Source organism: Drosophila grimshawi, unplaced genomic scaffold (genome assembly GCF_018153295.1).
Source record: "Drosophila grimshawi isolate 15287-2541.00 unplaced genomic scaffold, ASM1815329v1 contig_44, whole genome shotgun sequence".
Lineage (NCBI taxonomy): Eukaryota > Metazoa > Arthropoda > Insecta > Diptera > Drosophilidae > Drosophila > Drosophila grimshawi.
In genome coordinates, this window is record NW_025063240.1 from 21,209,478 (window position 1) to 21,221,368 (window position 11,891).

Sequence of the window (11,891 nt, forward strand, 5' to 3'; positions counted from 1 at the left end):
AACCAGAGTTAATATTAAGCGGCAACATGTTATAGCAACAACAATGCGAGTATTAAATGTCATTAGGAATTTAATGAGAACAGTAATCGTCATAATAATGATTATAAGACAACAGAATTGGTACGATCCGATAGAGAAGTAAATTTTGTTTTTGTTTTTGGGCACAGTTATTCAATATTAAGAAATCGAGTTTCTTGTGTAAGCTTAGCAGTTTTAATCGTCTCATAAGCCTAACTGAAAGAACTGCAAAAAATATAGCATACAAAGCCATGCCCAACACAATACATGATTTGTCTAAGTGATAGAGTCATTAACACAACTTCACACACAAGGTTCCGGGTTAAGCTTTTTAAAGGTCACATCTACATATATACAAGCTAACTAATAATATTATTCGGGAACTCATAGAAACTGCTATGCAGCATGTTTAAGTCACTTTAGGTGAATAAAATGCTTCAACTTAAGCTGAAGAAATCCACTTTGAAACACCATGAATTTAGTTATCTTATCTACAACATGACCCAGTTATTTTTGTGGAACTGACCCAACTCATTAATTTCCAGAACACACCTGAATGATGTATGTGCACGCATTGCCTTTTATTCATAAAGAGGGGCGGGGAGGGGTGTTGCAGACACAGACAATACGTAATAAATTATACACATTGCAGTTGGAACTGCTGCATTCAAATTAAAGCTAAAATTGCAACATCAACAGCGGCTTCGAGTTGGACAAAGATCCAGTTGACGGGAGCATTGTTGTTGTTGTTGCTGTCTTTCAATTGTGATTCATGGCCAAAAGCAAATCAGTCCAGACCAGACGCCGCGTATGCTGTTGGTTGTTGGTTGTTGGTTATTGGTTGTAGGAGCCATTAAACCCTACCCAAGTGCAGCTGCCGCCGTTAAGTGCCTACTTAAGGGGCACTGTGTCTGAGGCAGGCCCTATGTCAAGGTTAAACCATGGCCCGGACGACAAGCCCCACGCGTACTTAACCCACTATTTATTTTTATATTTTTTTTTGTTGACAAGATCTGTATTTCTTATTTTGTATTTTTCTTTTTGTGTTTTGGCTTTTGACTGGCTGCGCGCCGTGACAGTTAAACGTACTTAAGATAAACATCTCTGAAGTAAAGTTTTCGAAAATGAAATACGCCGAATACTCTAAAAAATAAAATCGTCAATCTTCAGCGCTGCCTTTTATGGGTTGTAAATCCTAACTGCTGTTGTTTTAACTGTGGTTGAAGTTGTCTTCTGCTGCCTGCCTCGAGTTTGTGTGAAGGTTTTGATCAGGTTTCGCATACAGCTCAAGTAGCCACTAGAAGATGGGCTAAGTGGTTGGTCAGCCTTAGCAGGTGGTCATCCTGTGGCCTACATTTGTTCAGCGTACCCATTGAATGTGATAAGTATGTATGATTGTAGTTGATTCTATGTAATCTTGACATAAAGAATACTTGAAGCATGTTTTAATTTGTTGCTAATGTCTTTAACCCTTATTCACAGCGAATTTCTTTGACTGGCAACGAAACCTGTATGTTGACCATACAATTTGCCTAACTGTCACCTCTTAAGACCTTCAGTTAATCCAGCGCAACGAATTGACAAAATGGTTTTTATTGTCATCTAATAATTTGTCAACAATTTGCTCAATAATTTGGCACACACCAATCAATTTGTCAATTTTTCGCATTTGCTATATAAATGCGTCTTAGGCCTCAAAATGTTATGAGTTCTTACTGGAGTTCCCTAGCTGGCAATTCAAACTAAGACTAAATCCAATTCAACTGTCCAACACAATATGCATAGAGCGGTAAGATCCTATACAATATTACCTGTATACTTTTTAATGGAAGCTTAAATTTCTTTTCTTATTCAGTTGCTGTACTCCTTGGCGCTAGTTGGCTGGCTTGTGGCATATGCAACAACTGGAGAGTGTTTATCGTCGGTTCAGCTGGATGCACAAGCTGTGGTTAGCTCTTATAATGCAGTTTGCCCATTGGTTCAGCTAGCACACTGTAACAGCTGCCATCACAATGGCACTATGTTGGCCATATTACAAACTTGGCATGCGTCCCATTTAAGCCACATTTACGAGTCGTCAGTTAGCTTAAGTTGAAGAGTACTGTTAGCTCTGCATTGTTGTTGATTTTTGTTGGTTTTTTATTGTAATAATAAATGTTGAAGTTATTTAAAATTATATTGTTAACTTTATTATTATTAATTATTATTTTCTCATCATTAGTAGTAAATATTACTTTTGAGTTAGCTCCAGTTATCTCAATTGAAAAGGCATTTAAGAAGTTTTCTGCTTTTCCTAAATCTCTATTCAGCTCTTTGCTCCTTTCATAACTTAGACATTTTTTATAAAAGCAAATATTTAATCCTTATTCCAAATACTTCGCTTCCACTCAATTTATAAAATCAAAAATGTATAGTTCAATAATACTTTTATATTTTATTTGTATGTGTTAAACAAAATAAGTTAATTTCAATTCTAATGATGCAGAGAGTAGGCCAAAGGAGCAGCATGGACAGCATGAACAACTGGAGCAGCGTGGACAGCATGGACAACTGGAGCAGCATGGACAGCATGGACAACTGGAGCATGGTGGAGGACAGGAGCAGCATGGACAGCAACGGCAGGTGCGGCATGAATGGTTGTCTTCAGAACGGGAGCGACGACATGCTGGATGACTGGTTTACTGTGCACCTGGGTGATGCTCTGGTGGGAGACAGCCGAGGGTGCACTGTGCACAACGGTGCCCACTTTGGCCAGAACGGGCTCATGAATCACAGAATGGGTCTCAATCAGACCAGCGCTGGCGGAGGCAAACAGCAGAGCAACAATAGCGACCTGTTGTATAGATAAAGGATAATTAATATCATGAGAGAATTATGCTCAAAGTTAACTTACGAATTTGAACATGTTGAGATTGATTTTGTTGTTTTGCGTAGAAGCTGACGTTGTTAACTGATGCTGTTGGATTCTGCGCGAAATGCTTTTATAGCAGCTGGCTGGTCTGAGGGTTCAATGTAGGCGATATCAGGTCGTCCACCTTGAATCAGACTTTGATAAGACGGCAGCAGCAGCCGCGCCTGCGTTTTATGTTTTTGATTGAGTTTGCGTCGAGAGCTGCAGTAGTCGGAAATAATGGCAGACATCACGATTGAATTCAAACAAGTTGACTTCGGGCCTGAACTTCGGTTTGCTTTGGTTTGGGGTTATGCTGAGTCGTCGTGAAGGTTATTATTTTGTTTTTTCTGGTTGTTGGTCATTTTTGTGTGTCTTTGATAACTTCCCCATTTTCTGTTTCTGGCTGTCCACGTTGCTCGTTCTATATAAACCCAACTGCAGACTTACAAAACATCATCAGTCTTCGACTCGAGTCCAACTTGCAAACACAAAATCAAAATGTTCAAATTCGTAAGTTAAAATTGAGCTAAGGAAATATCTCTGGGCATCTATTTAATATCCTTCTACTACATTTACTACAGGTCGCTGTTATTGCTCTGCTCATTGCCTCCGCCAGCGCTGGTCTGATTGAGACCCATTCTGTGGTCCATGAACCTGTTCTGGCTAAGGTGGGCACCGTTGTCCACAGTGTACCCTCGGCTGTCTCCCACCAGAGCATCACCCAGGTGCACAGTAAACCAGTCATCCAGCATGTCGTCGCTCCCGTTCTGAAGACAACCATTCATGCCGCACCTGCCGTTGCTGTCCATGCTGCTCCTGTCCTCCACCATGCTCCAGTTGTCCATGCTGTCCATGCTGCACCAGTTGTTCATGCTGTCCACGCTGCTCCTTTGGCCTACTCTCTGCACCATTAAGTTGAGATTTGGATATTGGCAATTGATTGTGATAAGAAATTTATAATTTTTTTGTTTAAATAAACTTTTTTCGTTTCATTAAGAATTGTGTGTTTTGAAAGGCCATAACATTAAAGTTGTTCTCTTATACAAAGGTCTTATACGCATTCACTTGAAAAATTAAAGCATACTTTCAGGCATGCAGTAAAAAGTCGTTAATTTCGCTCGCTATAGGAATTATTCTGTAATGGGTATTTTATTGCATACAATTATTTGAATAATCTACAATTTTTTTTTGAGTATTTTTTTGTGGTTGTTGCTGTTCTTTCAATAAACAGGGCACGTGAAATTTCAGCAGGGTGAATACAATGTCAAGAGGGATTAAGCGGTTGGCGGCATTTGAGTGTGAGTGTGTGTGTATTTGTGTTGATGCTGCAAATTGTTGGTCAACTATTACCACACGCTCTTGACAATCACAGGCGAGGGATGCAGCTGACTGACGGACACGTGAGAAACAGCGCCAGGCACAACATGCACAACACCTGGGGCAATGATAGGTCCTGCAACTGCTGGACCCCAGAGGGCAGGTCCGACAACGCTGGGTCCCCACAGGCTAGGAGAGGGCGCCGGAGCAGGTACGGGAGCTGGTGCCGGAGCGGGTGCAGCAGCCACCAGGCAGAACAGAGCAACGAATACGCACTGGATGTGGACGGATTGGATGCAATTAGATACGGCTTGTGATTTATTTAGAACGAGTAACTTATTAACTTACCAGCTTGAACATTTTGTTGTGTTGATAGTTGGCAACGATTTGACATAAAAATGCATTCAACACTTGCCTATTTATACAAAATCAGTCGCAATGATTGCAGTGCATCAGCCGAGTGCATATTTGTTGCGCCTGTGCCTGTGTGTGTCAACGCCTCTGCGCTCTACAACCCCATTTGGCCTGGCAACAAACACAAAACAACACACCACAACTCACACATACTATATACAAGAGGCACACGCGATACTTGATGCATTCGTTGACTTAGAAAACCCTTCCGGGGCCAGGTTCTCGTTCTCAACTTACATGCACTCAAAAAAAATATCAGGATACAAAGAACTTGCTCAGTGAAATACTATTTCAACTTAGCATGAAATCTTTTATATACTATATATACAACATAATTACTAAATCTGATTATTCGGAGGCTCTAACTATGACTTCCAGGCTTCATAAGAATCTAATGGAATTATTTATTTTATACTGGCATGCTGAATATTTGTTGGCTCAGAATGAAAGCACTTTTTCTCAGTGTACGTTCCAGTTCTGAACGGCCAGTTGTGCTTGACTACTCGCATTGATACGTTAAGACGTCAACAGCGTTAACAGGTTATGGACATGCCTATAACCTATAATGCTCGAGTTCGATCCCACTCGTGCAACGCGGCGTATGCTTGACATTGTGTTGCATGCGTTCCGCACCTCAGTTCAACGCTGTGCAGCTGACCATAGGAAAGCAAATCAACAGATAAACGATACAACACCAAAGTGCTCCACTCTTAATTATATGGCTAAAGAAAGACTTTGTGTGTAGATGTGTGTGTGAGTGTGTGTGTGTTTGTTGTCTGCTCTTTGCACTTTTGGCTTGCATAAATTAAACTAAAGCTGTTGGCAATGCTTGATTAATGTGGACAGTTTTGTTAGCCAATTGTTTTGAGATTGTCTTGTGTAATATTCAAACAGTTGCACATCATCCAATTCGCTTTCCTACAGAAGCTTCAAAAGCGTCATAGTCACAGTTGGAAATAATGAAGCAATCCAAAAGGGAGCAATTATAAAAGTAGTGCTGTATTTCATATCAAATTTTATATTATAATTTTATTAATAACGCATTTAACACAAATGATTACTCTCCCGGTTGACATTCTTAGTAGCGTTAAAATAGTTACTTTTGACTTAATGCAATATATCAACTTATGTATAGATAACTACTTATTATATACACGTGTTGACCTGGAGGCAACAAAAAACATATTTCAATAATAAAAAGAGGTCACCGAACAATAAAGAACATATATAATATAAATATTAACATATATTAATAATAAAATTAAACTTTCTTTTATATTTTTGGGCCTTAGTTTCATCTCCACAGCTCTTCAAGTATCTGAGATGGCAGCTTTCAGATTTGATTGGATGAGGCTCTTCAATAATATATGTAAGTACTCCACTCGACTGCAACTTAATTCCATTTAAATAGGGTATTTAAGTTCAAATCCGATGCCTTTGTTTTGATTCTTTCCCTTGACTGCGCGTTTGTTCCTTTCACAAACTTTTTTGTGGTCAGTAAACAATTCTGGTTTGAGTTCTACATTTGATTCGATTTTAATTGGCTAAGCATGGAAATAATAAGCGGATTAATGCTTAGAGCTAAGCGCTTAAGCAGCAGTTATTCCCACACTAGAGAAAATACTTAGAGCTTCATTAAGTCATATTAACTAATTGGAGAGTAATTTGACTAAACAGTAATGGTTTACTTGGACTTATGGGGCGGACAGGTTGCCATTAGATGAATATAAAAATACTTCATTACTTGTAGTTGCTCGCATTTGGCTCTGAATAATGGCCATGCGATTTGCATACAATTTGTGCTGCTTATGCAAACAGTTGTGTAAATTTCAAAAGAGATTTGAACTTGATTTTGTGCATAAAGGAGAGAGCATCAACACAACAAATTGGTCAGTGTTTCGTAAGGTAAATGAAAAGTCTTAATCTCTGACTTTTCCAAGAACGACATCTACACATAACTATCTATATTTATGCATACATGTGTGGGAGTGTGTATCTTTCCATCTTTAGCACCATTTGTGGCACTCTGCACTCGTTTTGCTAATGTATCTCATTTGCATAACACAGAAAATGCATTTGTTGCCACACACACTCACTCATATTTGCACACACACACATACTCAGAGTCGCACATACATGTAGCTGACACGTTGCCTGCACGTGTGTCTGCAACGCTTTCATAAGTATGGGAAGCAATCCAATAAACGAACCAACTCCAACACCAACCACCTATTCAGTTTATGCTGTCTGCCACTGGTGTCGTATGATACCAAGTTGATTACATGCTAATTATGTCACCTGCCTGGTCGCTTAGGCTTTGGCAAAGTTACAGCTTCCCACAGTTGACAGAGATGAGCGCATGTCGTGTTTGTGGAGGTGCTTCAAAATGTCTTTTGTACATTTAGAGCATGTCATACTAAAAGAGCGAGTTAATATTCTGTAGTTTTATTTTGGAGTACCAAAATACTTTATTAATCTATTCTCATATTCTTATATTCTCTATAAACTTATGCTTTACATTTGTATTATTTTGAAAAATAATAGAAGAAGCGCTCATCTCTAATTTGCACGCAGCGCATCCATTGCAGTTGCTGGAATTAGCGCCAGCCTAGGGAAATGAGTTATAGGCTGAAATGAAATCGGTTCAATTGTTGCTTTTTGCCAAGGCAACAAGAAAGAATGCTCCATTCGCGACAACTGGACTAGGAGATACCCTGCATTCAAGTAGTTGCCGATTACAAGGCGAACACGTCTTTCAAATCAACGCTTTAAAAACTGTGTTTCTGTTTATCAAAGTTATGCCGAGATATATGTCCTTCGAAATAAGAAGGATATATCTTAATTACTGTGACCTGTATGCTATCGGATTTTAATAATATTTGCGAAACGGCTGTAGTTTTCGATAATAGACTTGATCTTGATATATGAGCACTTTTCTAGCTCTTACAGTCTCTGAGATTAGGTTCTGTTACATACTTATGAACGACTTCATGATACCCTCTATTGTCTTTCTCAATGGGTCCAGGGTATAAGCTGAAGATAGGAAAAAGTGTGACAATATATAGGTAATCATTTAATTGTACTGCTGACTGCTGTTTTGACGTCATTGCCGTCAGATTGCCGTCCACGCTCGGCGTATCGATTACTTGGCGGATACGTAATTAAATGCGCCATTCATTTTATGCTATCAATTCAAATTGAGAGAGAAAAAGAAAGTAACACAAATATAAAAATATAATATTTATTTAATTCTTATATACATTTTTTCATAAAGATTTTAAAATAGCTGGACATCAATTTGTACACACATACATACACAGCAAGTCAGCAGGCAATCGTAAGATGAGGGGGGTGAGTGGATTAGGTGGTGAAGAATACATTCAGGTTGAGTCAGTGGTTTGCCTTAGTGCAGATGAAAATCATGATGATGATAGTGGAAGGGGTCATATGGATGATAGGCTTTGATAATGGGTGCCGCATGATAGCTAATTGGTGGATGCACCACAGTCTTCACGACAGTGGGCAGCACCACTGGCTTAATTATGTGATGCGGCACGGTGTGCACCACCGTTGAACTCTGATGCGAAACGGCAGCAGGTAAATGCACTATTTTGGCTACATGCAGCGGCTCCACGTGGTGGTGGTGTGGATATAGTGGATACTCAGGATAGTGGTGGTGGTGGCCATGCAGGTAGCCAGGACGTGCAGCGGCCAAAGCGCACAGCGAGAGCGTTACCAACTAGAAGGGAAAGTGGTTGAAAGGGGTTCTTTTTTTGCGATTACCCTGTCTGTTTACCAGCTTCAGCATTCTTGCGGCAGTAAGTAATCCTTGTGAGTGGTTGAGTGTGTGTGTGGTGCGCGATGACTTGCAGCGTGCAACTGATGCCATCATAATACCATGCAGTGGCTTTTATACCTTTGTCGTCGTGCATCAGTTGCCACTGGTTGCTGCCCCCAGCCGCAGCAGCTGCCGCTCCACAACAACAGCTGCAGATGCTCTCATTGTTTGTCGCGATTTTCCACTCCACCACCATTACCGTACCACCACTACCATCGTCATCACCACCAACGTCGCGACACCGCCGGCAAAGTGCCACCTTGCCATATCCGCGCTGCCGGCGTTAACAACGCTGCCACGCTGCATCCGCAGTCGCTGTTGCAGTTCCAGTTGCCGTTGTAGCTGCAGCAGACGCTGTAATTGTTTCGCGTTTGATTATTGCTTGACTTACACTAGCCTACAAATCAAAGATTTTATGCCTTGACTGATTTCTAACAATGCAAGATTGATAAGAATAACATTGCATATATTTTGTATATATGAACCACTTTTTCAAATCGGTAAGATTTCTCAAGCTGAAAGATTACCGGCAATTATTTCCCATTATAATTATACTATCTTTATTTTATAAATCATCAATCTTCTAGTTTACTTCTCTTTAATATCATATATTTTATATTGGTTTTTTGGTTTAAAATGCAGTATCTTAGTTTTTCAAACTCAATAATCTACCATAAATGATGCCCAACTCAGCAATGAGAATTCTCAACTTAACTGTACTTAAATACACAAACAAATTTTATATTCTACTCCATATTATTATATATTTGTAATCTTTGTGTTATTTAGTGTTATATTTGGCCACTTATGTTCTTAACAAGTGAACTTTCTGATCCATTGGTCACCGCGGTTTAACCTATGCAAACATGGTCTTGTCCTTAGCTGACGGTTTATTTTGTCTATTTAATCAAAGTGAACTATGACCAACACCTCAACTATGTCTCAATCAAGCCCATCTTAAGGTAATTTTTTTATTTGGCATCTTTACAGTGATTGTCTTTATTTGTGTTGCTATCGTTGCTGTGCAACTGTTGCCATTGGTAATTGCCAGTAGTTTTAGTCATGTCTTTGCCTCTGCCTCTGTATCTGAATCTCTTCTTTATACTCGGCAATTTGTGCCTTTAGTTCATCGTATACAGTTACTAATGGCAGCAACTGTTTGCTGCTGCTGTTGTTGGTTGCTTGCAACACATGAGTGCCAGCATAATTTATGCCAGTGTTACATTTGCCTGCAACGACCTTGACCAGCCAGCCAAAAATTGTTGTTGGTTTTGCAGTTTTGTGAATAGTTTTTTTTTCTTTTTTTTCGATGGCTTTTGGCAGTTGCAACGGAAATTCACACTCGCCAATTTAATTGTGCTGCCGTGGAAATTAGTTGCAACTCTTGTTATCTTAATGACTGCAGGCTGAGAATTGTCTACGATATGTGAAAAATGTTGCAAATGCCACTGCTGGCCACTTCTTGTAATCTGTAAGCCCCTAAACGAGCTATCGTTAAGTTTTTGTTTAGTATTATAGTAAGTGCATTTATCGATGATATTTATGGCAAGAAACTGGAGCTACACTGACTGCTAAAAGTTCATGAACAGCAGTGCGACGACATTCAAGGTGTTCAGCTGGAACTGGAAGCTCATTAGAATGTCGCCGCAACTGACATGCGACAAGTGCAGCCGACTCGACTCGAAATGTCAATTGGAGCGACTCCAAACGAGCGAGCTACTTCAGATAAATCAGCCAGCAATTGAATATAAAAATATTTGCACAACAATTCGTTTTAGGTATTCGCCTGTTTGCCTGTTTGGCAATCTCTAATCCCTGGTCAATTGGCCTGACCAGAAAGTAACACACCCGAAATCTGTAATAAATGCATTGGCTGTTTTCTTATCTCTACCAGGAAGCAATGCATCTAAAGCTCTCTCTCTCTCTCTAAACGAATAATGGAGTGGCTTTGTTGCATACAAGTTGGCTAAAAAAAATATGTTGCAAGAGGCATTCAATGTAGTTCATTGGGTTAGTTGTGCAGTTTATATTGGCGCCTGCCTTAAGCACTCTGCCAACTGACCAAAGACCAAAGACCAATTTCAATGTTATTGCAATGAACACTTTGCTCGCATCCGTTGACCAGCTACAAAAATGTCATTGCCTCATTTGATGGACACATTTGACCTTAACAACAAGAACAGAAGCAGCAGCAACAACAGCAACAAGAATTACAAAAAAGTCTTTGCCAATTTGCCACCTGCTGTTGGCTTCCACTGAGATTAAGTATACGCAGCGGTGTCCAGCTATGCGCTGGGTGCTAATGCAATTACATATCGAAACAGAACTCAAAAAATGCAATCATTTCTTAAAGCTGTAAAAACGGACACCCCACACACAAAACTGAACCAAAATGCACAGCTGCTAAGAAAAAACCTCAAATCACATTTTTTGTTTGTTGTTTGCGCAATTTCCAAACTCTTTTGCAAAAGTTTTGGCCAAATCGCACCAGGCGCCGGCTGACTGAGTGCCCAAATAACTCACTAACCGACTGTTTGGCTGCTCGACTGTCCGACTGACTGACACCTGAGTGAACTATGTCAGCCGACGACCAGGACAGCTCCCATTTGTTTTTTTGTGGGGCGGCTGTTTTCATGTTCGAACAAGTACTGGGGGCCAAGCCCCGAACAATGCTGAAATTTAATAGATTTGCATGAGAGCGCTAAAATCGGTTTAGACTTAACTACAATGCATATGTTTATGACAGATAAAAACAGTAAGATATGTAGTTATAGATAGTTACGTAGATGCTGGACTATACAGGGAGTGTTTCTTAATCACACCAACTCGTTAGCTCTCTTATTACAAATAAATGCCCTTAAAACTTAATAGGCAGGGTGTCTTTGATCTCTCATATTATTCTCTCATTTTGAAATACAACAATCAATTCCATTCATAATAATTTGTATATAAAAACCCAATCAAATACAATTTAACACTTATTTATTTATATCAATTTTATGAACAGGATAGTTTCCGTATGATTGGATTAATTTGCTATATTTAGCTGATTTCCGTATTCTTGCGTTGTCTAGCAAACTTCTGATTTGCGGCAATTCTCACAAACGCCAGCGACCTTCGAAGCAATTAAGTGTGGCAGAAAAAAAGATAAACAAGGCAAAGTAGAAAAACGGTGACCATTTCGAGTTGATTTTGAAATTATCAAAGGTGGCGCAGACAGACGCCGGAGTGTACTGAGAGCAGGGTTTTTAACTCTTGTAATTGCTCCATTTGATATTAATTAAAAGCAAAATTAAGTTGGTGAACAGCCGGGGCTACCTATTCAACTGGTTACTTAAACGATCCGAGAGATTAAACGATCCACAGCCAACTTTGCATTGTTTGTGTGTTGTGTTTAGTCATTATTATGCA

General features: G+C 39.6%; 4 protein-coding genes across 4 annotated transcripts; 1 reads left to right on the forward strand and 3 right to left on the reverse strand.

The window, feature by feature from the left end:
* Positions 1–2,469: 2,469 nt before the first annotated feature.
* Positions 2,470–3,395, reverse strand: LOC6558682 (cuticle protein 16.8). The gene is made up of 2 exons (XM_001983363.3): positions 2,912–3,395; positions 2,470–2,851 (listed from the first exon to the last, which is right to left on the reverse strand). Exons 1-2 carry the CDS (start codon positions 2,921–2,923, stop codon positions 2,492–2,494), a joined length of 372 nt encoding a protein of 123 aa, XP_001983399.3. The 5' UTR covers positions 2,924–3,395; the 3' UTR covers positions 2,470–2,491.
* Positions 3,396–3,409: 14 nt separating this feature from the next.
* Positions 3,410–3,839, forward strand: LOC6557272 (larval cuticle protein F1). The gene is made up of 2 exons (XM_001983361.2): positions 3,410–3,421; positions 3,493–3,839. Exons 1-2 carry the CDS (start codon positions 3,410–3,412, stop codon positions 3,823–3,825), a joined length of 345 nt encoding a protein of 114 aa, XP_001983397.1. The 3' UTR covers positions 3,826–3,839.
* A 184-nt stretch (positions 3,840–4,023) lies between these two features.
* On the reverse strand, positions 4,024–4,616 carry LOC6558112 (neuropeptide-like 3). Its single transcript, XM_001983360.3, has 2 exons — positions 4,577–4,616; positions 4,024–4,503 (listed from the first exon to the last, which is right to left on the reverse strand). Exons 1-2 carry the CDS (start codon positions 4,586–4,588, stop codon positions 4,258–4,260), a joined length of 258 nt encoding a protein of 85 aa, XP_001983396.1. The 5' UTR covers positions 4,589–4,616; the 3' UTR covers positions 4,024–4,257.
* A 3,318-nt stretch (positions 4,617–7,934) lies between these two features.
* On the reverse strand, positions 7,935–11,115 carry LOC6558563. The gene is made up of 3 exons (XM_043215402.1): positions 11,008–11,115; positions 8,685–8,834; positions 7,935–8,381 (listed from the first exon to the last, which is right to left on the reverse strand). The coding sequence occupies exons 1-3, from the start codon at positions 11,113–11,115 to the stop codon at positions 8,046–8,048; spliced, it is 594 nt and encodes a 197-aa protein (XP_043071337.1). The 3' UTR covers positions 7,935–8,045.
* Positions 11,116–11,891: the final 776 nt, after the last annotated feature.

Excerpts from the sequence above, each read along its gene's own strand:
- LOC6558563 (XM_043215402.1), bottom strand. The coding sequence starts at position 11,115 with ATGAAAACAGCCGCCCCACAAAAAAACAAATGGGAGCTGTCCTGGTCG. Across the intron at positions 8,835-11,007 it reads GTCGAGCAGCCAAACAGTCG|CGTCTGCTGCAGCTACAACG; the intron begins GTTAGTGAGTTA and ends AAACAATTACAG. Across the intron at positions 8,382-8,684 it reads TGATGACGATGGTAGTGGTG|TTGGTAACGCTCTCGCTGTG; the intron begins GTACGGTAATGG and ends TTTCCCTTCTAG.